This window comes from Chionomys nivalis, chromosome 7, assembly GCF_950005125.1.
Source record: "Chionomys nivalis chromosome 7, mChiNiv1.1, whole genome shotgun sequence".
Classification (NCBI taxonomy): Eukaryota; Metazoa; Chordata; class Mammalia; order Rodentia; family Cricetidae; genus Chionomys; species Chionomys nivalis.
In genome coordinates, this window is record NC_080092.1 from 63,926,003 (window position 1) to 63,953,143 (window position 27,141).

A 27,141-nucleotide genomic window follows, 5' to 3' on the forward strand; every position below is an offset into this window, starting at 1 on the left:
AAGGGCACAGCCACCACTAGCAGAGTGACACAGCCCTCCACGAAAGAAAATAAAAGGGCTGTGACTCCAGGCCATAGCGATGTGCCTTCATTTCTCCACTTGTAGTATTAAAAAGGAAGTAGTTACCACCCATCTCCCATCTGGGAGGAGAGATTGCTCTTGTTCGGCTTCCTGTGTTTATTACAGTAGTCACCAGGATGCTGTCCTCCTTCGTACAGCAGGTAGAGATGGGTAATGGCTTTCGAGGCAAAGCAGAGCTTATGGGCCCCCTCTGACTGCGCGCCTTTGGGACTAAGCCCAAACACAATCTTCCTTACCATGCCTGAAAACTGCTGAACACTGTCTAAAACAATGCCATCGCTACAAACGTCAGCAGCGCTGCAGAAGGCAACCTCCGTTGCTCCCTGGGCCATCGCTGTGCACAACGCATCCTTATACCGTTCTCTGTCTTTCCAGCTCCTGAACAGAACTGCAACATCCTTGGGCAGATAGCCATCGTGGAACAGGCTGTGACATTTCTCTGCCACATAGTCAGCCATCTCTTCTAGTGTCAGGTTAGCCTTGATCTCACACACACCAGGCAGAGCCTGGGCACACATCGCCTCCTCGTAGGGAGCCTCCTGGAGCATGGCCAGCATGTCTGGAGATGCATTGGAGGGAGGATTTTCTCGGATCCTCTTCATTTCTTCTTTTATGATGTTTGCTATTTCCACAGCACAGTGAATCTCAGTGATCACTTTCCGAGGAAACTGAACAGAAGGAGCAGGAAGGCCACTAACATCTGCAGGGTGGGTTTGGAAAGGATCCAGAAAAAGCCAGAGGATCCCGTGGTGAAGGCTTTCGCTTGCAGCCCCCTTCGCTCTCGGATGGGTGATGCTCTTAGCCTTCTCGTACCAGTCACCGTGTCTCCTACAGACATCCTCAGGCTCATCCACCACTATGTGTTTAATCTTTGGGAACTTTTCTCTCATGAAGGTCCTCTGGGTCACAACTTGGCAAGCGACTTGTTGGCTGTAATCATAAAAGAGAAAACATGGTTTCAGGCATTTAAACAAAGATAACAAAAGCTTTCCTTACTCTCTGGATTGGAAATAGAGGTTCATTCTTCTTCGCAGATCGATTCACTAATAGAGGTAGCACAACAAAACCTCTCTACTTCCAAGGTACCCAAAAGATAGAATACAGTTTGGGGATTTTTGTTTTAGTTAAATCTTCATGTGAAATTTTACTATGAAGTAGTTGGACAGTCAGGTGGTTTATGCCTATAATCCCATCACTCAGGAGGCTGGGGATCCTGAGTCCAATGCCAGCCAGGACTACATAATGACTATAGGCCAACCTAGCCTGCATAGCAATACTTGATCTTAAAAAAAAAAAGTTAGGAAATCTTGCCGTTTCTACTGGTCCAGTTGTGATGCTTGGCAGGAGAAGACAAGATCACTACAGTTAAAGGAAATCTCAAAAGTAACTCATGCCTGTTCCTACTTCTTTAACGTGTCCTCTTAGGAACAGTCTCCTAGAGGCATATCGTAGTCCATACATGCAGAAGAGGTATGTGCTAATTCAAATTCTGTGTAAAGCAAGGTCTTTTTCTTTGCTTGTCTTATAAAAATCAGAAACTCGGGGGCTGGAGAGATGGCTCAGTGGTTAAGAGCATTGCCTGCTCTTCCAAAGGTCCTGAGTTCAATTCCCAGCAACCACATGGTGGCTCACAACCATCTCTAATGAGGTCTGGTGCCCTCTTCTGGCCTGCAGGCATACACACAGACAGAATATTGTATACATAATAAATAAATAAATATTTAAAAAAAAATCAGAAACTCCTTTGGCTGAGTTTCTTCAAGAAGATAGAGAGAGAGAGAGAGAGAGAGAGAGAGAGAGAGATTAGATGGAGAGAGAGGAAGGGAGAGAGGGAGGGAGGGAGGGAGAGAGGGAGGGAGGAAGGAAGGAAGGAAGGAAGGAAGGAAGGAAGGAAGGAAGGAAGGAAGGAAAAGGAAAAGAAAACCCAAAGGGTTTCCTCTCTCCAGTCCATTTCCCTTTGTGGTACATCGTAGCACGCACATATACTGTGGTACATGGTAGCATGCACATATGCTGTGGTACATTGTAGCATGCACATATGCTGTGGTACATTGTAGCATGCACATATGCTGTGGTACATCGTGGCACGCACATATGCTAAGGTACACTGTAGCATGCACATATGCTGTGGTACATTGTAGCATGCACACATGCTGTGGTACACTATAACATGCATATATGCTGTGGTACATTATAACACGTACATATGCTGTGGTACATTGTAGCATGCACATATGCTGTGGTACATTGTAGCATGCACATATGCTGTGGTACATTGTAGCACGCACATATGCTGTGGTATATCGTAGCACGCACATATGCTGTGGTACATTATAACATGCACATATGCTGAGCTACACAAACACCTTTCTCAGGTCTGCTGGCTTCTTGCCGTCTCTCAGGATCCAACAGGGTCCCTCATACAGGACTGAGGCTATAGTTCCTGGGGCTTTGCTCTCTGGGCTGTGACTTGTAACTACGTTCACTCTCTTCTAGCTTGGCCTCTGTGGCTTTTGAGGGAAAGCACTGATTTTTAGCTGTCTCCATACCTTCCTCACATTAGGAGCTTGATAGGTATTTGGCAATTGGGGTTTTAGCTGGGACATTTTAAAAAAAAAAATTAGTTACAGATCTGCATAATGTTAGTCTAGCACCTGTAGCATTCCAGCGTCACCATTTTCCATGTGTCCACACTCTGGCTCTACTCCAGTTAGATCTTATTTCTCACTGCCTTTGACCTGCTGTGTGTCCTTTGCCTAGAAGGCTCCTCCCCATCTCATTCACTTCTCCTACTGTTTATTGTTTGCCGATTGCTTTTGATACAGGGTCTCACTGTTATAGGCGAGGCTGGCCTCAAACTCTCAGTCTCCTTGCTTCAGTCTCCTGAGTGCTGGCATTATGGGCATGCGCTCTCACACCTGGCTTCCTAATGATTTAGTATGGCCAAGAGTCTCCTTCTCTGGAGAGTAATTGTTGACCAACATGATAAAGAGGATGATCTTTATTATGATACCAATAACACAGCACTTGTGTTGTTTATTTTGTAAAGTCTTCATTGTTTTTTCTCTGACACTCTATTTAATAGCATCTAATGTAAATACTGCTCAAAAATATTTTTTGAATAATTAAAACCAAAAGAAATAGTATGAATTTTCCCTCTTTACTAAACTGTGCAATGTCCAACTTATTTACTACACTGAAAGCTAGAGAACTAATGTTTTCTAAAATTACTGGTGCAGAGCAACTCAAATATGTGAATATTTTATAGACAAAATTAAACTGCATTTGCATTTAACTTCCAGCTAGATATAGTGACTAATTGTATCACCAAAACACTAACTATCCAGCAAAAAGTTACTTAAAGTAGAACAGGTTCGTCTCTACTTTTCTTAGATCTGAGGACACAGATCGTGTGAACATGTTTCTACTATGAATCAGAGTCATGTTTGGGCATGGTAGTGTATCTCTTTCATTCCAGTGCTCAGGAAGCTGATGCAGGAGGATTGAGTTTAAGGAGAAAGACTGTCTCAAACAAATAAACAAATGACAAGCATCCTTAGCCTATTTGGGGTTGAATATGATAAGTCACCCGTTTTAAAGCTCAACCACGTTTGGACTTCTGTGTTTACTCACGCTTCCGCTCTTACACGGTGAAAAAAACAGTGCCAAACCTTAAACTCGAAACAAATTCCTTTTGTGACTGTGGTGAGAGGCCTTTCCCCCCTGAAGTTTAGATGGTAAAATTCTCACATCACAAACTCCCTGAGGGAGTCATTCTCACAAACATAGAGGATCTCCTTTGGTTTGCAGTGGAACACATCCTTGATTTTCTCCGTGATCTTTATGGCTAGAGGTGTCTTCCTGGCTCCTGGAAAGCAATGGATGAACAGCTCTGGGGTTTCCCGGAGGCTCTTGGAAAGTGAGTGGCATTGCTCTTCTATCCGATGTTTGAAAAACTCACAGCCCAGCTGATGACTCAGCAGGGACCTGGAGCACAGTGGGACCACAAGGGCTTGCAGCACATCTTCCACTTCTGTCTGACTAGACAGTGTGTAGGATCGGGGGTAGCACACAAGGGACGGATCAGGTCTGAGCCCTCTGCTGCTCAGGCATATCTGCCTTGGAATGACGCACACTTTCCCAGAGTAGCCACCAAGAGTTTGTAGCTGCTGCTTTAACTGAAGGGCGGTGTTGTGCACATAGTCAGATCCTCCGTTCCAACTCGGGTCTGTTAAGATTGTGTAGAGTACCAGCGGGCTGTTGACTGCTACCAGGAGAGCATCGCACAGGACCTTCCGCTCTTTCGTTAAACCAATATCACCAGCCCAGCTTCTAGAAACTATCACAGTCCCGTGAGAACAAGGATGCGTCTGTGCCTTCAGTAAGTCCTCCAGTCCGTGATGATCTGAGAACAGCTTCTTACAGAGGGATTCTGGCTGAAACTGTAGGTTTGCCTCTGTCACTGAAAAGTGAAGGAATAGAAGTTACCAAAACTTGAAAACAAAGCCAGTTCTTGCAACCTGACAGAAAAGGACAAGTCTAGCCTCAGAACATGGTTTTCCTGTTGCAAAGAGAACTAACTCCAGTACGTTCCATTTTGAAGACTAAAAGACATAGGTGGTTTGAAATCAATACAGATAGAAGGTTGATGGAGACTGAGGACTAGGATTTAAGATCTCTCTCTCTCTCTCTCTCTCTCTCTCTCTCTCTCTCTCTCTCTCTGTGTGTGTGTGTGTGTGTAATTATAGGACCATTATGTCTGGTAAGTCTTACATTTGATATTCTCTAAGAAAAAAGATTTGGATTACTTGCTATCAATTCCTCCCAACTTAATTCTTTTTTCAATGCTGGGTGTCACACTCAAGACCTTGCCTATGCTGGGCAAACACTCTACCACTGAGCTATGCTTTTTTTGTATAAAAACAACCTCCTCAGCTGAAATGAAGAGGGAACCTGGGCTAGACTGCATAGTAAGATACTGTCTCAAAAGCCAAACAAAAACCAAAACAGAGACGGGAGTACCTGGAAACAAACGGCGCTGCAGAGTCTCCTTACATTCCAGGACTTCGCTGAGATGTGCTGGCCTTCTTGGTGCAGACGAAGCTGATGAGATCGGGTGAGCACTGGGATCAGTGGTGGGCAAACTGGAAGGATCTAAGCAAGTATACAAAGCGGTCTCAGGTAAAATGAAAACTCAAAGGTGGAAGAACTTTGCAGTTGTTCTTTCTACGAGAACCAGGTGTGAGGTGCTATGCTGTCTCACCCAGCTGTTCATGGCAGGAAAAAGAAGCTGGGAACTGCTCTGTGGCTCTCCAGGAGTGTGCCTCCCTGCATAACTCAAACCAGTGCCATTTCTCCTGTCTCTCAGGAGGTGATGGTCCCTGAGCTTCCTTCCCACTCTAAAATCCTGATGCCACGTCACCTGTAAGAAGAAAGGGAAGCTGCTAGATGCAGCCAAGGTCACACGAAGCACAGCTGTTATTCGAAGCTCAAGGACAGTGAGAGAAATCACAATAAAGCAAGCAGGCTGTACACCTTGGTGGCCACCTACAGGAACGAAGGAGGAAAGGAGAAAGCCCCGCTGGCTGTAAGCAGTCCTGTGGCCAAAGAGGGCGGCACAGGCTGTAACTGGTTGTTACAGTTGCTTTTAATTCCCATCTAACATAGGAAGGAATTGAAAGGGGAAGGATCTCCCTGAAGAGATGAGGAAATAGATCAGACAAATTTAGGAAAAGACAAGGGATGATACCATGACATCTGTAATGACTGACATCTGTATCCAGTAATGTAAGGTGTTTCATCAAAACGGGAGCATCTGATCCTGCAAGCAAGTAAACGAACTTATTTTTAAGTCTTTTCTGGGTTGAATAGGAAGCACCAAGGCTGACTGCCAAACAAGATGTAAGGGAAGTACAACCACCAGCGGTCTTCCTCCCTCGGGGTGGTCACTACCCAGAGTATCTATCTGCTCTTGCCTCATTCCTCCCATGGTGTAGTGCCTCATAGGTTAAGATATATGCTTCTAGATTTACTGAAATGGTTCAAATTTGTCACACATTCTCTCTCTCTCTCTCTCTCTCTCTCTCTCTCTCTCACACACACACACACACACACACACACACACAAACACACACAGAGACAGAGACAGAGAGAGAGAAAGAGAAAGAGAGAGAGAGAATTTCCCTCCAAATAGTGTAGTGTCATACTTAAATGATGTCCTCTAAAGATTGTTTTTCCAGTGAAACTATTCCATGGACACGAGGAAAATCAGCCAACTTTTGTCAACAGGCTTTTACAGCACAGAAAAGGAACTCACTAATTCATGGCTGAAGATATATGATAACTTGCCCCCAAAAGACTGGAATCCAAATTTGTTTATTCCTTCGTTCCTTCTTTCCTTCATTCTTTCCTTCCTTTCTTTCCTTTTTTCTTTCTTTCATTCAATTTCAAAGCGACTCTGAGTCTTTGGAACTAAGCCCTTAGGAAAAGAACACTCTTGTGGGAATACATCTGTAAACAAAAGTATATTTCTGGTTTTGAAAGCTAAACTACATGACGGAACACCCTCAAAAAGTGAAGAAGAGGGTTCATAGCCTCGGCGATGCCTTCCATCTTTTTTTTTTTTTACCTGGCTGAATACCCAGCATCATGTTCACCCACTGTTGAGCCGCCAGTCTTTTGACAACATTGTCCTTCACGATCCAGGAGTCTGGGTCCTCAGCAAACACGACACAGCAGAAGGGCTCTACTTGAACCACACAGACATAACCATACAGGGCCTCTTTTTGGTAAACCTTCAAAATTTTGGCTGTGAATTTCACCTTGGGCTTTTCACGACAGAAGTGGTATGTGGGCAACTTTTCTATGCAGTTTTTTATTTCTATTTTTAGTAATTCCGGGTTCATTTTTTCTTTCTTACATCCAAACACTTCTTTGCTCTTATCATCAACCCCGATAATTACATATCCCCCTTGAGTGTTGGCAAACGCAGAGACGTAATGAGCCAGCGTCTCTTTAATCCGAGGGACAATCTTTTTGGTGGTGAACCTTTTAAACTCCACGTGTGTTGACTCTGTGAAGTTAAGCCTCTCCTTATAATTGAGTTTATCTTTTTTAAAAAATTCTGAGGCACACACCTTAATATCTTCTTCTTCCTGGATGGATCTGTTAAAGGTGCATTTCTGAGACTGCAGCCTGGGGACACCTCTTTGGGCTCTAGACTCTTTCTCTTTGAGAAGCTCCAGGGCACTGCTGGCACTCAGGTTGATGGCAGAGGTCACATCTCTCTGGTATAAGTTGGAACGTAAGCTACAAATCTTCAGCGGAAGGCTGGAGGCATCTGGGCTCCACGACTTTACAAAAATCAGGAAGTGGTGGTTCTGTTGCATATAGTCAAGGTGTTTCTGTGAACCTGACGGAAGGAGCTTTTGAAAGGAAGTTTCCAGATCCTGTCCCAGCCCGTGGCACCGGTAACTATAGTTTTCGTCATTGATATCTGCTTTGATCACGCCTCCTCCAGAATTCAGCAGTGCACAGACAGCCTGGACGACACTCGAGTTCTCGTGTCTTTTCAAACAATTATTGGTCATTTTCTTCCTGTTCTCTTCTCCCAAAGTCACTTTGCCCAAATTTATGGTGATCTCAGCATAGGGCATTTTTTACACTCCCAGCAATAACAGAAAGGTATTCCTACAAATAACCAGGACAGAAATATTTCTCTATTAGTGAGAAGTTCAGAGGTGACAATATTTCCTCCAAGGCTCTACATTGTTGGAGATACATTTTTTTTTTTTTTTTTTTTTTTTTTGGTTTTTCGAGACAGGGTTTCTCTGTGGTTTTGGAGCCTGTCCTGGAACTAGCTCTTGTAGACCAGGCTGGTCTCGAACTCACAGAGATCCGCCTGCCTCTGCCTCCCAAGTGCTGGGATTAAAGGCGTGCGCCACCACCGCCCGGCTGGAGATACATTTTAACATTGAATGTAATCTTTCAAAAGATATTTTAGTGGGACTGGGAATTGAACCCCCAGCTTTTCCATGCTCAGCAAGTGCTCTTCCACTGAGTTATATCCCCAGCCTTCCCTTCACTCACCATTTTTAACTGGGTCCCCTCTGACTCAGGCTCCTGAATAACTGGGATTACAGACCTGTTCCACTGATCCCAGCTTTGGAAATAATCCTTGATAGCATTGTTTTTTAAAAATAATTTTGCCAAATAGAACTTTCAACAAGAGAAGCCATAGATTAAAAAGTGAATGTTTAATACATTTAAATAATGGAAAAAAAAGTTGCTGAAGATTTGCAGCCCATTCCACTTAAATTTGGGATGCACCAACACTGAGTCCAGATATAAGGGGGATGGGTTAGTGCAGGAGCTAAGTGAGTAGTTAAAAAAATGTGCAGAAATAGAAGCTGAAGTCAGGGGCTCTAGTCATAACTCAAAGAGGAAGTGAAGAAGCAGTGGAAAACAAAGGAAGTGGAGTCTGGGTTGTGTGTGATAGGTCTTGATATAAAAATAAGCATCAAGGGGCTGGAGAGATGGCTCAGCGGTTAAGAGCATTGATTGCTCTTCCAGGGGACCCGGGTTCAATTCCCAGCACCCACATGGCAGCTTAACAACGGTCTGAAAGGGATCTAACACCAATGCACATAAAATAAAGTTAATAAAAAAAAAATAAGCATCAAGTTAGGCATGGTAGCACACGCCTATAATCCTAGCACTCAGAAGGCTGATGTAGGTGGATGAAGAATTTGAAGCCAGATGTATGGGTACACAACTGTAATCCCAACACAACTGTAATCCCAACACAACTGTAATCCCAACACAACTGTAATCCCATCAGGAGATGGAGGCAGGTAGGTCAGGAGCTCAAAGTCATTCATGGCTATAGTAAGTTCAGTGCCAGCCTTGACCACATGAGACCCTGTCTCCGACAGGCAAACCAAACAAAAAGTAGAGCCTGGAGAGATGGCTCAGAGGTCAAGAGCACTGGCTGCTCTTCCGAAAGTCCTGAGTCAATTCCCAGTCACCATACAGTGGTTCTCAATCACCTTTAATGAGATCTGGTGCCCTCTTCTGGCTTACAGGCATACATGCAGACAGAACACTGTATACATAACAAATAAATCTTAGAAACAACAGCAACAAAGAAACAAAAAGTATACAACTCATAAGATTTAATATTTTATATGGTATTTTAAAAGTTTTAAAGACCTTAATTTACTCTCGAAAGAATGCCAATCAAAGCCAAATGCTGAAATTGCTTTAGTTCTTCACACGTCTTCTAAATTACGGACAGTGTGGTGTGAGGCAGAGATTCGCCTTCCCTTCTGGTGTGGCCTTGTAGTGTGGAGCCTCTAAGATTTGGGAAAGAGCCTAAGCCTTTGGAGTCTGGTTCCTAAATTGTGACCAACAACCTTTTGTTTGAAGATTAGAGAATAGCCATCTAACTTGAAATTAGAGCTCTGAAGAAAACATTTCAGAAAGGCCATTATTAACTCTAACGCAGAACATTTACTAATTAACTGAAGCAAGCGGTCTTTCTCTGTGCAAAAGTGCCTGGATGCTGTCTGCACATAGAGGTCCTGCAGAGACCGCGTGCAGTCCGGAGCAATTTCATTCCATTTTCTGAAGCTCTGTTAGAAATGGCTTCCTTATTCTCAGTTTGCTTTCCTGGTCACTTTCATTGGTGGGATCTATACGACAAACCTAACTGAGACCATCACAGTCTGTGGTCTCATAACCCCAAGTCTCATGGATGTTATTTGGATGCTCACAAGTACAGGAGATGACTAAGTGTTCTGAGATTCTAGATCGAACCGAGCATCCTTCCCACAAGTTTGAGAATCTCTCACTCATTTTCCTTAATAAATATCTCCTTGACTATTACCTATACCCAACTTTCCTCCTCTCAGACCTGAACTGTGCCCAAAATACTGATGAGATTTCGAAAAATAATTCTTTACCTGGTACTCTTGTTTCCTCTGGCTGCTTCAGCTCCTCATCTGGCTCTGGGAGGAATGTTTGCCTGCTGTTGAGGGCCCTGCTGTCCTGTGATATCTGCCTGGGAGGAACAGGAACTCTGCCAGACTCCTCAGCCTTCACAACACTGACCCACTGAGGAAGGCTGATAAGGACTCAAGAAGAGTCTCTGTCATGGCAGATTAGCGAGCTAAGGTCTGACCTCAGAGAGTGAATCAGGTCCTTTTAGAGTGGGGAAACTTGGTAGTTTTCAAATGAGCAGCCCGAGTTCAGTTCACATCTTCTGAAAGGAGGGAGCATCGCTTCCACACGAGACACAGCACCTCTTTCCTGGTTAAATCTGGTTGCAAATCTTTGCACTCAATCTAATCTTTTGAAACAGGGTCTCACCATGCAGCCTTAGATAGCCTAAAACTCTCTGTATAGACGAGGCTGGCCTCAGACTCACAGAGATCCTTTTGCCTTTGCCTCCATTCCATGATGCTGGCATTAAAGGTGTGTGTCACCATGTCCAGCTGTACTCACTTTAAATTAGACTATCCTGTACACACTCATTGTGAGTATGTTAGCTTATTTCATTATCTTCTAAATTTTCTATTGTGTTTTACTTACTTTTATCACTTTTCCTATTTTTTAAAATTTATTTATTTATTTTAGTTGTTTTTATTGAGCTACATGGTTTTTCTCCGCTCCCTTCCCTTTCTCTCTCCTCTTCTTCTGCCCTCTCCCATGGTCCCCATGCTCCCAATGTACTCAGGACACCTTGTCTTTTTCTACTTCCCATGTAGATTAGATCCATATATGTCTCTCTTAGGATCCTTATTTTTTTTTTTTTTTTTTTTGGTTTTTTTCGAGACAGGGTTTCTCTTTGGTTTTGGAGCCTGTCCTGGAACTAGCTCTTGTAGACCAGGCTGGTCTCGAACTCACAGAGATCCGCCTGCCTCTGCCTCCCGAGTGCTGGGATTAAAGGCGTGCACCACCACTGCCCGGCTTTAAAGTTTTTTTAAAGGGTTTTTTTTTTTAAGATTTATTTATTTATTATGTATACAACATTTCTTCCATGTATGCTTGCATGCCAGAAGAGGGCACCAGATCTCATTTTAGATGACTGTGAGCCACCATGTGGTTGGTGGGAATTGAACTCAGGACCTTTGGAAGAGCAGTCAGTGCTCTTAACCTCTGAGCCATCTCTCCAGCCCATTTTTAAAGTTTTTATACAAGTATATATTATATGCTTAACATATCCAATCTATACCCTCAATCTCCCTCTTCCTGCCCCTCTACCCTTCTGATAGTTCCCTTTCTTGCCCTCAAAAGCTTTATTTCTGCTTTCATGTCATATATACGTACCTGATTTAATATATTTATATAGAACCTAGGAACCAGGAATGAGAGAAAACATACAATATTTGCCTAAGACTGTCTTAACTTGCTTAATACTATTATCTTCAGTTGTATTCATTTTCCTGCAAATGATAAAACGTTCTTTATGAACCAAAAATTTCCACTGTATCTATGCATCACATTTAAAGTTTTTATTTTGAAATTAAAATATAATTACATCATTACCCCTTCCCTTCCACCCTCTGACTTTCCCCATGTTACCTGTCCCTCCCTTGCTCTCTCTCTCTCTCTCTCTCTCTCTCTCTCTCTCTCTCTCTCATATTCATGGTCTTTCTCTGTTGTTTTACACACACACACTCCTAAATATATAACTACAACCTGCTCAGTCCATATGATGGTATTTGTATGTGTTTGATTTCAGTGCTGACCACTTGGTGTTTGATAACTAATCTGTGAGCTCTTCACTGGGACAGACTATTTCTCCCTCAGTATTTCCTTGTCTATGGTTGAGGCCCCAGGAGATTTCCGCCTTCCATAGTAGCACATTATCCATGCTGCCCTTGTTCAGTCAGCACGTTGATCGGACTTCATAGGTGAAGCGTCTATTCTATTACATTTGTAGGAGATGCAATTTCACATCAAAGTTCCTGTTCCGCAGACTCTTACAGTCTTTCCCCCTCCCTCTCTTCCACTATGCCCCTCTCCCAAATCTTAGGCACAGGAGTTGTGTTGTACACGTTTCAGTTGCGACTGGACACCACATGGTCGCTTGTTCTCTGCAGTTTGATTGATTGTGGTTTTCTGTGATGATCTCCATCTGTTACAAGGAAACATTTCTTTAATGAGTAAGACTTATACTTCTCTGTGGGTATAAGGATAAATATTTGAACTGTAGTTAGGAATTGTGCTGGTTTAGAAAAGTGGCATTATAGGTTCTCCTCCATGTTCAATGACTTCACTGGCCCCAGGTATTTGGCTAGCTTTCTAGTACCAGGCAATATGATAAACATATCCTAAAAATTGTATCAACATATAAAATGTCTTAAACAGAAGTAAAAACATGCATTCAAATAATCTAACAAAATAACTTTGCATAGGTGTACAAATATTGTAAACAGAAATAGGAGCATATTCAATAAAACAAATATAATTTGAACTTGTATCAATATATAAGAATCTATACCAATGTAATTTGTCCATAAATAATGGCTCACAAGTATTCAATCTACTACTCAATATTATTATTATTAGTGTGACTAAGTTCACACTAATCTACTTAGTATCCCATTCAATTTTCTCTTTTTTTTCCAGCCACTAAATGGTGTCCATAACTCTAAGGACAAACTTTGTTGGGAGAGGGTATATTGTCTTCTATAATTGCTTCCAGCTGTCATGGGGGCGATGTTCTTTCTATGGGATCCCGTGAAAGTAAAACAATGGGTAAGTTTCAAGATTATTGTCTTGTATAATCAAATGATCTCTGAGTAGTCAATAGGGTTTTTCTAAAGTTCTTATTTGGCATTCTGGCCAGAATGTTGTAAGAAGATGCACCATTTCATCAGCTGATACCAAAAACTGGTCTTAAAGTAGCACTATCAGCATCATAATGTCATCTCAACCATGTAGCATCATGGTTGTGAAGTCCCATTATCTTCCTGGAAACTTCAAAGATTACTGCAGGAAAATGTACTGTTCATTGTGGAAAACTTACACATTATTCATATAGACATATATTCAATGAAAGATATGATATAGACAAAATAGGCATGGAGAAAAGTAAATTTTTTTAATTCTTTCTGTCCCATACTAGATGTCTCTTCACATGAGACAGAAACTCTGAATTTTTCTTCTAACAACATGCTCAGATTTAGAGAAGTGTTGGAAGAGGCTGCTTGTTTGTTCCCAGCTTCCCAGACTCAAAATAACCAAACATAAACTATATTCTTTGCAATAAGGTTTGGCCAATAGCTTACGCGTATTTCTAGCTTGCTCTTATGTCTTAAATTAACCCATATCTATTAATCTGTATTTCACCATGTGACTGTGGCTTACCAGCAAGTTTCCAGTGTGTCTGTCTCCAGTGGCAGCTACATGGCATCTCCTAACTCTATCTTCTTTCTCCCAGCATTCGGTTTAGTTTTCCCTGCCTAGCTCTACTCTGCCCTATCACAGGTCAAGGCAGGTCTTTTATTCATTACCAATAAAAGCTACACATATACAGAATGACCTCCCACACCAGAGAAGGATTAGCCATTGTCAACTCCAAAGACAGCTCTATATATTTATAAATATATGTGTATGCACACACACGCATATATATATCACCTGTCCTCATAAGTCATATTCCTTTCTGCCTGGTAATTCTTTCTGGATAGCTATGTTTTCCTCTTTATGTGTCTAAAAGTCCAGGATCTCTTGACTTTTTGGCTTTGTTTTGTTTTGTTTTTTGTTTTTGTTTTTTTGTTTTTTGTTTTTCGAGACAGGGTTTCTCTGTGGTTTTGGAGCCTGTCCTGGAACTAGCTCTTGTAGACCAGGCTGGTCTCAGACTCACAGAGATCCACCAGCCTCTGCCTCCCAAGTGCTGGGATTAAAGGCGTGCGCCACCACCGCAGGCTTTTTTGTTTGTTTGTTTTTTGTTTTTTTGTTGACTTTTTGAAGAAGTTGAATTTTCCTGTAAAGATAAGAACAGAACCCTACCCGAACTCTTATGAGGTTTTCTTACCACCTGTATGGCTGTCAGCTCTGTGGATGAGCTGAGCTGTCATTTCTCTTTCTCAAGCGTTTCTCTTTTTCAAAGCAAATCTTTATTAATTTTGATGGTATCCATAGTTTTTCTTCTCCTGTGGAAACAAGAACAAAACCCCTTCCCCAATGTAGCATATCTCCTGGTTTCCATTGTGAGGTCAACACATCCTTGAAATACACCGGCTGATTTAATTCAGAAGTTTTTTTTTATTATTATTATCCAATGTCTCTCTGCTACTGTTGTTCCTTTCTCATTAGTGTTAAGAAAATTCAAGGTAAATAAAACATTATACAATGTATTTCTGGGGGTATTTTTCATCCCTTTCTGTTTGTGTAATGTATCCTTTATAGTTCAATTTGATCTTTCTATAACTGCCTGACCTGTACGATTGTTTGGTATACCTGCAATATACTTTATATTATAATGAGCAGAAAACATTTCATTTTCTTAGACACATATGCTGGACCATTGTCTTTATTTGTGCAGGTATACCAATGATGGCCATAACTTCTAAATAAATGCGTAATTACTGAATCAGCCTTTTCTGAGCTCAAAACAGTTGCCCATTGAAAACCTGAAAAAGTGTCAATGGTGTAGTGTACATATTTTAATTTTCCAAATTCTGTAAAGTGAAACACTTCTATCTGGTTAGATCTCATTCCTTTGAGTACCCTCTGGGTTACTACCTGCAGGTAATGGTATTTGGTTATAGAAAAAGCAAGTAGGATATCTCTTTATAATCTCCTTAGCTTGTTGTTATGTAATAGGAAACTTTCTTTAAACCTTTGCTATTGACATGATTTTTTTTTTATGAAATTCTAAGGCCTTCAGCACACTCCCGATCAATATTTGATCAGTTTCTGCATTATCTTGTGCTAGAGAACCTGGAAGACCCATATGGGATTGGATGTGTGTTTATGTATAAGGAAAATCACATAAACCTTGCAGAATACCATCCATAGAATAAGCAAAAATAATTATTGAACTCATGGACAGCTATGTTATTATTGGTAATTGTTTCTGTAGCTTTACAGATCTTACCTGTCCTAAGGTAATTACGGTGAACTGGAGTAGGTGTAATAATCATTACCGGCCAACAGGCGTTGCAGTTGCAGCCTCATGGCCGAGACATGCAAGCCATGGTGGACAGTCCCAATTTGGTTTTTGCTTGTGTTAGAGAGGAACAGGAATAGGAGTCGCAGGAACAAGAGAGTAGGAGAGCTGGGCAGACCGGTTGTTTTCTCTGGGTACCCAAAGAGTCACACCCCTACCTGGTCCAGTCTCTTAAAGGTCATTAGCTGAAGGAGGTTTCCCATCAGAACCTCTTGCTATAATAAATTCCCCCCCCCCCAAAAAAAAAGAAGAAGAGGAGGAGGAAATAATCGAGGTGCAGGGAGACACCAAAGAGACCTGGAAGGAGTTGGACATACAGAATGAAAATGGTAAAAAGCCATGAGGCAAAATGTAGGTTAATATAAATAGGTTAATTTAAGTTATAAGAGCTCATGGAACAAGCCTAAGCTAAGGCCAAGTGTTCATAATTAATATAAGTCTCCATGTCATTATTTGGGAGCTGGCTGGCAAAATAGAGAAAAATTCCTTACAGTCATGTGAAAAATCAATTACTTCCAACTACTAAGACATATCTCTAGTCCCAGTCAGTTTTTTTTCTTTTTAAAAACTTTTAATGATTTATTTTATGTGCATTGGTGTTTTGTCTGCATGTGTGTTTGTATAAGATTATTGGATCCCCTGGAACTAGAGTTTCAGGCAGTTGTGAGTCACCCTGTAGGTGCTGGGAAGTGAACCAGGGTCCTCTGGGAAGAACAGTCAGTGCTTTTAACTACTGAGCCACCTCTCCAGCCCCCAACTCTTTCTTTCTTTCCCTGGAAATCTCACCTATACCTCCTGCCTAGCTATTGGCCATTCAGCTTTTTATTACATAAGTCACAGCAAATACATCTTCACACAGTGTACAGATATCCCACAACAGATAATCTCAGTTCATTTCAGAACCCACATGGTGGCTCACCAGCATCCATAACTCCAGTTCCAGGGAATCCAATACTTTTTTTTTTTTTTTTTTTTTTTTTGGTTTTTCGAGACAGGGTTTCTCTGTGGTTTTGGAGCCTGTCCTGGAACTAGCTCTTGTAGACCAGGCTGGTCTCGAACTCACAGAGATCTGCCTGCCTCTGCCTCCCAAGTGCTGGGATTAAAGGCGTGTGCCACCACCGCTGGGACCAATACCTTCTTCTGATCTCCTCAGATACCACACATGAACATGGTGCACAGACATACATGAGACCAAAAATTCATACACATAAAATATAAAAATAAATCTTTAAAAAATAAAATATCCCACATATTTCTGTCATTTTAAGCTACCCGGTTTGTGGTAATTTGTTAGGACCATCACCGGAAAATAAATTCTGGCTGGACAGTGGTGGTGCCTGCCTTTAATCCCAGCACTCAGAAGTCAGAGTCAGTCAGATCTCTGTGAGTTCAAGGCCAGCCTGGTCTACAAAGTGAGTTCCAGGACAGCTAAAGATACACAGAGAAGGGGCTGAAGAGGTGGCTCAGAGGATAGGAGCACTGACTGCTCTTCCAGAGGACTCAGGTTCAACCCCCAGCACAGGGCAGCTCACACCTGTCTATAACTCCATTTTCAGGGGATCTGACACCTTCACAAAGACATACATGCAGCTAAAACACCAATGCACATACATAAAATAATTTTTAAAAAGATACACAGAGAAACCCTGTCTCGAACCCTCTCCCCCACAAAGGAAAGAAATCCTGTCCCTAAATTAAGTCAGTAAAGCGGGAGTGATGATGCATGCCTGTAATACCAACACTTGAGGGGTGGAGTCAGGAGGATCAAAGGTTCAAGACCAGCAACACCTATGCAGAGGTTTGAATGAAAATGGCCCCCTATCTATTACCCACGCCGACGTGATAGCTCACGTTCCAAATGACACTCGTTTCTGACTTCTGCAGGCTCTGTACTGACATAGTGCACAAACACGCAAGCAAAACGCACATGCACAATCATAAATAAATTGCTTTAAAAAATGTCTTTAAAAATGTTCAACATAGAGATCTCTCGCCTCTCCCTTCCCCACTCTCTACCGAGGGAAAATCACTGTGCCTAACAGTCGCCAGGAATCTCATGAACAGAGTATTGTAGGGAGAAGAAAAACAGCATCGCTTGCTCTCTGTACAGAACAGCATCGCTTGCTCTCTGTACAGAACAGCACCGCTTGTTCTCTGTACAGAACAACACAGCCCTAACTCGTAGACCACAGGCCCGGTAGCCTAGAAGCACCGGGAAAACAGCCTCCGCCATTACGGCAGCTCCACCCCTTGCCTTTCACCTCGCCCTTCGATTGGCTGCTCTTCCTATCAGCCCCGCCTTACAGCTCTCACGTGAATCTCTGGTTGCCGCGGCATTGGCTGTTTGGTGCGCGTGGGGCTGTGGGATGCAGACGGGCAGAGGAGCAGGGGCGAGGGCGCGGGAATCATGTGTGGCCAGGTCGCAGTGTCCCAGAACTGGGTTCCGTCATCCTCTGCAGTCGGGAGGTGTTTCCTGACAGTCTTGGTCCAAGACTGCGGAATAAGGAGTCCAGGCTTGGTGCCGATTCAAGCCCCCACCCTGGCCTCAGTCTTCTTCCCCACCAAGGATGGCTTCTGTCTCTCGATGTTGGTGGGGTTTGGACTTTATTTCTTTTTTGCTTTGAGGAGGTACTGTGTGTGAGCACTCGCTGGCCAGCAAAGGGATCTGTGCAGAGCGCCGTGTGTTAGAGGATAGGCGAATGAGAGCTTGGAGATACCCGAGGTGTGGTCCTTGCCCGCGTGACCGGTTGGAGGTAAGCTGGCATTATAAATTGTGCTGCTTTTCTAATCGAGGACCATAGGGCTGACTGAGGTCATTTATTGAACTCCTGTACAGTTCAGGCTTGTAAGAGTCAGCCTCGAAGTCAGTGAGATGGGGCTGGTGGGGGAGATGGAGCTGGGGTGCGGGGGACGGACTGTTGAACTACTGCGTTGTTGGTGGGTGATTGCTGTGATGGAAGAGAAAACTGGAGGTCAGAGGAAACTAAGGCAGTTCAGGGCAGTTAACAGAAAAGGAGACATCTCAGTAGCTCCAACAGTATACCCAGCCATTCTCACATGAAGAACGGGAAGAATCTTCAGGTGGAGTGTGTAGAGACAGAGGACTAGGAAACGTACGTGCTGGGCATGGCAGGAGCTTGGGTTCAGTTCCCATGTCTGTAGGGATCTTTAAGTGGAACTGGTTCCACGAACTCTGCTTCCGTAAATCAGAAGGGCGGAGCCTTCCTTTGGGATTAATTGGGATAAAGCCTCCTGCAAAAAGTGGCAGTTCGGAGGGTCACAACTGGGGATGCAGAACTGAGCTGGAGGAAGGGTTTCCATGGGAGGGAAGGCACAAGGCCAAATAGAGTAGATCTAAGAAATTACAAATAGTCTGGATTGGGTGGTCTATAACAGTCGTTAGGGTTAGGCTATTAATTAGATAAGAACAAATGTGGATTAATTTGGATGTAATTTTTTTTTTTTTTGATTTTTTGAGACAGGGTTTCTCTGAAGTTTTTGGTGCCTGTCCTGGAACTAGCTCTTGTAGACCAGGCTGGCCTCGAACTCACAGAGATCCACCTGCCTCTGCCTCCTGAGTGCTGGAATTAAAGGCGTGCGCCACCACCGCCCGCTAAATGTCCTTTCTTTTTTTTTAAATTAATTTATTATGTATACAATAGTCTGCCTCCTTGTATGCCCACACGCCAGAAGAGGGCGCCAGATTTCATTACAAATGGTTGTGAGTCACCATGTGGTTGCTGGGAATTGAACTCAGGAACTCTGGAAGAGCATACAGTGCTCTTAACCACTAAAAATTAATGCAGGGTCTGTATTGCCCACGCTGGCCTCAAACTTAGGATTCTTCTGCCTCAGCCTCCCAAAGCAGTAAGATTTCAGGTGTATACACCACTACACCTGGCTTGAATTTTGTTTTTGTTTGGGGGTTGTTTAAGTTGTCACTTGACCTGTGGCTTCACTTGTGGTTTTGAAATCTCTTGGAATGCCAAGCAAAGAAATTTGGATTTTATTTCTTGGGCCATGGGGAGTAATTGGATGCTTGTAGCTGCTGAATCACACTTTTATAGGTTTTTGGTCTGTGTATATGTGTTGGAGCCCAGGGAAACTAGAGACAGGAGACCCACTGAATCACAATGTTGTCAAGGTGATCACAACGTTGTCAAGGTGATCACAACGTTGTCAAGGTGATGGGTTTAAAGTCAGTTATTGGTCCTATGCAGGAGGTACTAGTGTTCTTCAATGCTGAGACGTCTCCCCGGCGCCAGTAGTTTCTCCTATGTTAGTAAAGGGTAGGAGTTGAGAAGTTAAGAGGTAGAAAAATAGAAACCTGCATTCAGACCAGTTCTCTTCCTCATTCTGCTATTAATTGCTATAGAGCTTTAGCAGACCCTAGCCTCTCAGAGATTTTGAACTGAAATTAGAAGATTCTGATAGAAAAGTTTGTGTTGAATAGTTTGTTCACTGTAGGTTTTCCTGCGTTGCTCAGGCCTCTCACTCCTGTGCTCAAGTGATCCTCCTGTCTGACCCTCTAGAGTAGCTGGAACTACAAGCATTTTGACTGTATTTTTTTATTTTTGGTAGCAGCTGAATTCCATGTTAATTGATTTATAATTTTGTAGGGAATCTTTTCTACAGCTATTACTTTAAATTAGGCTATAAGTCTCTTCACAGATATCCCTAAGATTTTGTCCAAATAAGTGGAGATTGGACTCATTTAAATAACAAAAATTTTTGCTGTTAATTTGAGACAGGGTCTCGCAATGTAGCTCTGAGGGCTGTCCTGGAATTTTGTAGACCGCAAACTCACAGAGATTCAACAGTCCTCTGCCTCCCAAGTGTGAGATTAAAGGAGGCATGTATCACCATGCCTGACTCTAAAAAAATTTGAGTGATGTCTTACAAAAGTCCCCTGCCCACAAACAAAACTTAAGTTTTTATTTTTGTATAGCAATTACCGCGTAGCGGAAAGTATTTCTTAAAAAGGTCTAAAGAAAGTAGCTCTTTTGGTATGCAAGTCTAAATTCTTTTTGGGTATGAAAGCAGGCATGCTAGGTCACCCAGGGGCGTTAAAGAGATGATGCAATGATGAGTGAAGTATAGTCTGACCTGGTATTGCCACTGCTCCGGCGCTGGCTTTGACCAGGGCATGATCCCTTAATCTTCTCTCTGAGCTGATTGTGCTTGTCCTGCCGTCAGGTGTATTTGAACCTGTGTGGGTCCAGCTTATTATGTGTATTCTTCTGTAGCCTTGAATTACTGATACTTTCATGTTTTTCTTCTTAGGTCCAGGTGAGAAATCAGGGTTGAAAACTTCATGGAGGATTCATCCTTTCTGCCCTGAATCGGAACCAATTCTTCATTGATCTATTACTGTATTAAAAGTGTTGTAATAAACTATGGTATTTGTTTGGGTTAGACCTTTATTATGATAGGTTTTACCAGAGCTTGTAAAAGACCATGATCTCTCCTTCTGGTATTTGTGAGCGTTAATATTTTTAGTCCACAGGATGGTCTGTCCATTTTAAAAGCTAATAAAGTTGTTTTATCTTCCTGGTGCCGGAGAATATGAGTCACAGTATTATGCCAGGCATTTACAAATTATTTTCATTCATCCTACATTATTTTTCAAAAGCCATTTCTTCATTAGCTTGTCCACCTGCTGTCATAGATTTTCCGAAATAGACAGCTGATCTGCTGTGTCTCTGGTAAATGCTATTTCATACAAGGCAATATTGTTGTTAGAACAGAATTTTTGTTCTGATTATTGGATTTGTCTTTTTAATAAGCAAAACTTTAATCAATACAGGAATACTTTGAGAACTCAAAGGTGATCTGTATGAAAATTTATTTTAAACCCCTGAAGTAATCATGACGGCATGGAACAATTCTTTCCCAGAATCATATATTGTTAAAATTTACTTAAATGTTTCATAGAAACTTTCATAATACCCAGGATGATTCATGTCAATTGAGCAAACTCCTCTAAGAGCAAGCGGAAAGCTTTTGCTCCTCATTGAGTATTCACTAGGTAAGCATTCGGTAAGTATTTACTGCATCTCACCATTGCTCGCTAGCTTTCATTCACATGGAAATTTCCAGACTCCTCCCTATAAACAAATCCTATTTTTCTTTAATCTGCTTCCCAAGAGAGACAGGTGTGGGCTCATGAAGGAATCTTCAAATGCTGATAATTAGCAGATGTTAGTAAGTCAAGGTATTTGGAAGGGGTGGTTTCTCTAAAATGTCCCTAAGTATTTCTAGAAAGAAGTCTGTGTTTCATATTGTATGTAGTCTAATGAAGACTACACACTACTTCTTCACAGGTAAAGAAATATCTTCTAAAGAGAAGGCCTGTTTACCAGACCGCCTGTCGTGTAAGGTCTAACCTGGGTTTGCCTGTGAGCTTGTGTCCTTAATCATAACCTCTCGCTTTCATTTTACTTTTTTGACAGTCTCCCTCTGGTGGCCTTGAACTCAAAAATCCTGTCTCCGCCTCCTGGGTGCAGATACTACACTGCCACATTCAGCTGAAAACCCTCCTCTTGAGGACACAACACTTAGAGGCCTTCTTTAATCCTTGTCCACATTGGTCCTCCCACCGCCTGTAATCCTGATTCTCCTGCTTAACCAGCTTGGTAGAGAGCAAAAAGTTAGGATCAAGTGGATATGTCCTTTTAAAGGAATCCATAGAGTTACTGAAAATTACTGCAGTTATGAATTAGGGAAGTATCAGTGTTGTTTTTCACACTGAAACAGTCTTGCGGCCTACAGTCCAGAACTTGAGCTGTGAGATACTCTGCTAATCTCGTTCAGTTCTCTGGAGAGTAGAGTTTAATTAGATGCTGGACTTCCGTGGGATAGCCTGTGATGGGGCAGGCTTGGTGACTCCTCACATAATTAAATACACAGCGGTAACAGAACACATAGCCAGAGGTGGCAAGAACTGTATCATTCACCCGGGTTTTACGACACAGCGGGCACACTGTCTTCATTTTGGGTAACAGAGGTGAATCCGGGTTGTAGTCTAGGTGTACAGGTGGCGGTGGGGTAGGCAGAGCAGTCAGTGATTTGATGGTTTCTTGGTTCTCAGAAGAGTACCACCAGTCAAGGAACTGCAGGAAGAACACACCCACGGAAAGGCCAGTGGAGAGGGACAAGGCGACACCTCCCACAGCTTTCTTCAGAGCCGACTTTATCCTCTCACCAACGCTGTTGGGAAAGAGAGCAAAGGGCAGAGAAAATAGCTTATTTGGGTGTGATCACAGAGTCACTAAGTGCAGTTCCAGGGAGTCACTGGTTTGGAGATGGAGCGCTCCTGGACTGGAGGGTCTGTTGTAAACAGTTCACTCGTCACCGACTGCTAGGTGTACGCCTAAGAAAAGCTTTATTGTATGTTTGTGTCTGCTTGTCTATATGTGCATGCAGGTACCAGTCGGGTCAGAAGATCTGGAGTCACAGGCAGTTGTGAACTGCCAAATGTGGGTGCTGGGCATTGATCTCTGATCCTCTGGAAGAGCAAGCAGTGCATGCCATTCACATAACCACTGTGCCACCTCTCTAGCACCCCCAACCTGTTTTTAACAACAAAAGATTAGGCTTTGATCTGAGGAAGGCATTAAAGATGATTTTATAGAATTTTAAGATGGAAGATAATTCACCAAGAAAAAGAAATATTTGTCCTAAAAATTTAGCGGCGAAGAGATGCATGTATCTTTGAACTTGTGGGAGAATAAGCATTGCTAGAGGTGTAGCATCATGGATAAGAATATTTAAGCCAGGCGGTGGTGGCGCACACCTTTAATCCCAGCACGGCAGGGGCAGATGGATCTCTGTGAATTCTAGGCCAGCCTGGTCTACAAGAGCGAGTTCCAGAACAATTAAGACTGTTACACAGAGAAACCCTGTCTCAAATAAAGAAAAAAGAAAACATTATTTAGAATTGTATGCTCTGCATTGAGTCTTGGTTCTGCGTCTTCTAGCTGTTGGTTTCCCCAACAATTAACTGAAGCCATTGCATTTAACTTAGCAGTCTGTGATGAGGCATAAGATAATGTACACAAAGTAAATACCTCCCATGGAGCCTTGCATATACCAGGCACGCAGCAAGGTGTACCTATTATGATGAGAAACATTACCAGAAAGGTGGTCCTTGTTTATGGATGTGAGGAGTGATTTTGCTATGACAATGTCATTAATAACTGGCGCGAAACCAGATGATTGACGTACAACTTTAAATCTTGTTAACAGAAGGGTTTTAGACAACATTAAGGTCTTACCTTCTGACGGGGTCCTGCATCGCACTGGCTTCAGAGAGTCTGTGTGCAATAGTTTGCATGTCCTGAGCTGTCAGTCGACCTAGCCGAACTCCAGCCAGTTTCAGCAGGGGCGAGTGATGCTCCGCTTTTCCTAGGATGTATCTAAGTTGCTGTGTAAGAAACCAGCCTTCCCAGGCCATATTAACAAATGGGTAGGCCGCCAGGAAGGCTCTGTAGAATCGTTTCCAGTGAGAAGAAGGGGGGTGAATAGAGTATTCGTCTTCCTCTCTCAAGCTAGAAGCCAGCTTCTCCAGCTTCACTTTCAGGTAGGGTAGAAGAACTAGGAACACAGTGGACTTCCAAAGGTGCTCCTTGGGAAGCCCAGCGCTGGCCGGTCGCTGAAGCTGCTGTGAGCTCCCTGCTACAATCCGCTTTAAGCCATAGAAATGTTCAGAAAATGAGGCACTGGTTCTGGAAAGGTAATGCTGCTGGAGCAGAAGGTCTAGCAGGGTGAAGATTTCGTCAAACCACCTCCAGAAGAAGCCATAGTGTGCAGGATTGGATTCTGCAAGAACCTGAAGCAAAAACAAGATTCATTTCAGGACCGTCTTCAGTTTGTATTCACATTAGCTTATTCCTTCTAAAGTCAACACACCTAGCTTAAATAATTCGCTTTGGGGGTATAGCCTAAGCTCCCTGAGGTCCTAGAAATTGTACAGGGCTCTTTGGATGCAAATTAAGCCATAGATATGAATGACACTTTGGTCATTGCAAACTCTTTTTTTTGTTGTTGTTGTTGTGAGGAAAGTTTTTTATTTGCATCATGACTGATTATCTTTTATTAATTCAACTGATCAATAATTATTAAATAATTGATCAGGATTTAGAGTTTACAAAGAGGTTTTGCATATGAACTTACTCTGCTGTAATAGTAAGGGTTGACAATTTTATTATGCAAGGACAGATGAGAGCATTAAAATTGCTATATTGTAACATGTGTGAAGAAAAGAAAAAGCTCCAAAAATATCTTTGAAGTATCCCAGACCCATGAAAAACATTTTGCATCATTAAATTTTTTAAAAAGCCTTTGTCATCTGTAAATGATAGTTTAACACTATAATTCTTGTACTTAGGAGGCTGAGGCAGAAGAATTATAAATTTGAGAACAGTCCAACAAATTCCAGCCAGCCTGACATTGCAAACTCTTGACTACTAATAATATGTTTTGAGTTGTAGCCACTCGCTCCTGAAACCTTTCAGAGGAATAACACCTTACCTTGACCACATGCTGAAGAGCGGGTCGCACTGCTGTCATTAAACTGTCCTGCGCTACCACTTCAAAGATGGATGGCTGGTCGTCCGCCACCGAAGCAGTTGTGATATGAGCCCCGTGCTCAGCCATAGTATCCTGTGTGTACTGGGAGTCACGTTTCCCACAAACACTCTAACGAGCATGAACTTGTTTTGTATCAAACGGGTGCTGAGTCTTAATCTTTCTGCATGGCACCCGAAACTCCAAATTTAATTTTACAAGAGCAAACTCAACTGGGGTTTAGAAAAAAAAAATAAAAAGACTTATGAAAGCAGAGGGGAGGGAGTCTCAAAATTGAGGACTGTTAACTCCGAAGCTCGGGACGTGGCATGTGGGGGCTGGGGAATGACTTGTCAAATGCTGCACCTCACAGGGCAGACCGTGACTCGGAGACAGGTGTGAGCCAAGGAACTTGTCGCTCGAGGTGCAGTTCGGAGCTGCGAGGCCCGGCGCCCGCCGCACGCTGGGATGCGCCCGTCCTTGCTTGCTGACCTCGGGCGCGGCGCAGAGGACCCGTGACGCCACCTGCGAAGGGAGGTCTAGGCTTTGTGACAGACGCCGCACCCGGAAACAGAAGCTCCGAGGACCTCCGCTCAGCGGCGGAAGACAGGCGCTCTAGCATCGACCGTGGCCCTGAGCCGGAACCAGGGAACTCTATGACCAACCGGGACTTCCGCTTCCGTCCTCCTGACTTTAATGAGGCGACTGGCTAGTGTGGTGGGTGGGTTTGTTCCTGGCCATCTCTGCGCGGAGGCTTCGGTGGAGGGCCAAACTCCAGCCTCTCTGCAGAGCTGGGGCCCCTGCCCGACACCCCTATCCACGGGCGATCAAGCCAGGGGGAAAAAGATGAGCAGGTCCTTTCTGCGCAGACCCGACGCAGGTGGTGCTTAGTTGAAATTCTTCTACCTTCCTGAGAAGTTAAAGAGTCAGACTTTAACGTTTCTTATTGTCAGTTTTCAACAAGTTTCACTAAGATGAAAAAGTTTCTTCTTATCCACCAGAATTTAGGACGATTACTTTTCATACTGGTAGCTTAAATTGTCTTTCATGTGTAAAATTAAGTTACTACTCTAGACACATTCTGCTAGAAGAAATTTGTTCCTGCCCTCTGGCCCAGTAGATATGCCTTTTTAGCGACAGCAATACACTAGCAATCCTGATAGTCTAGCGGGAGCGGAGTTTTGATAGACTAGGGTACTTTTCGGTTTGTATACAAAAAGTAATCTGCCAGAGGGTTTGCAAAGTCCAGATTGTATACTTTACTTCGTTTGAGTTGTGGGTGGAGGTTAACGGAATTTGGACGAGTTCACCGTCTCTCTGATAACTCCCAATTCCTTGGCTAAAAAGACCTTAGGACCTTAGAGTGGAAAAGTAGGCAATTGGTTTATACAATGAGAACCTTTTTAAGGTTGGGCTTAGTTGTTTCAATTTTAGAAGTTACCTTTATAGTTCTAGAATATGATTTATACTTTACTAAAATAGTTGTCAGGAAGTGCAACTTTTGAATTACTAAAAGGTATTTTTTTTTAAAAAAATGTTTGTTTTAGCTTTAAATGTTTCTTGCTGTGTACCTGTCCATGGCTGGTTTGGTAATCACTATGTAGCCCATACTCATAAAAATAAGATAGCCCAAAAAGAAGAGGACTATTTAACCATTTTAGAGTTCCAGGAATTAGCAAAATTTCATCCAAGTAACCTTGTTACAATGAATGAGTATCAAGCGCCGCTGTGCTGGTGAATCCAGTTTTAACTGACAAGAAGTGCTGGCACCCACAGGTAATCTCAGCACCTGAGAGATTGGGCAGTGAGATCTTACCTTGAAAAATGAAAAGGGGGGCCGGGCGGTGGTGGCGCACGCCTTTAATCCCAGCACTCGGGAGGCAGAGGCAGGCGGATCTCTGTGAGTTCAAGACCAGCCTGGTCTACAAGAGCTAGTTCCAGGACAGGTTCCAAAACCACAAAGAAACCCTGTCTCAAAAAAAACAAAACAAAAAAAAAAAAAAAAAAAGAAAAATGAAAAGGAGAGAGGAAGGAGGAGAAAAAAGAAAATCCAGTTGAATAATCTTGGTTTAGAGTCTCATTCCATTCTTAGAGGAACAAGACATCTAGATGAGTGGATCTATGAAATTACTCTTTAAAAAGGAAGCTGATTATTACATGAGAAAAGGAACAGAGTTAAAAATAATATGTCATGGTTGGGGATATAACTCAGTGGTACAGTATTTGCCCAGCATGTATGAAGCCATAGGATCCATCCCTAGTTCTGAGGAAAAAAAATGGTGTCGATTTTTATTTTACTTTGGTAATGTGCC

The 27,141-nt window shown here is 42.8% G+C and overlaps 2 protein-coding genes and 1 non-coding gene across 3 annotated transcripts; 1 reads left to right on the forward strand and 2 right to left on the reverse strand.

Moving 5' to 3' along the window:
* Positions 1 to 122: 122 nt before the first annotated feature.
* Positions 123 to 7,736, reverse strand: Slfn14 (schlafen family member 14). The gene is made up of 4 exons (XM_057773951.1): positions 6,710 to 7,736; positions 5,104 to 5,235; positions 3,832 to 4,543; positions 123 to 1,011 (listed from the first exon to the last, which is right to left on the reverse strand). Exons 1-4 carry the CDS (start codon positions 7,734 to 7,736, stop codon positions 123 to 125), a joined length of 2,760 nt encoding a protein of 919 aa, XP_057629934.1.
* Positions 7,737 to 20,339: 12,603 nt separating this feature from the next.
* Positions 20,340 to 20,436, forward strand: LOC130878871 (Z30 small nucleolar RNA). The gene has a single exon (XR_009057488.1). It is a non-coding gene; the product is annotated as a Z30 small nucleolar RNA (small nucleolar RNA).
* A 656-nt stretch (positions 20,437 to 21,092) lies between these two features.
* Pex12 (peroxisomal biogenesis factor 12) lies at positions 21,093 to 25,382 on the reverse strand. Its single transcript, XM_057776557.1, has 3 exons — positions 24,794 to 25,382; positions 23,539 to 24,092; positions 21,093 to 22,471 (listed from the first exon to the last, which is right to left on the reverse strand). The coding sequence occupies exons 1-3, from the start codon at positions 24,917 to 24,919 to the stop codon at positions 22,072 to 22,074; spliced, it is 1,080 nt and encodes a 359-aa protein (XP_057632540.1). The 5' UTR covers positions 24,920 to 25,382; the 3' UTR covers positions 21,093 to 22,071.
* Between the last annotated feature and the right edge of the window lie 1,759 nt (positions 25,383 to 27,141).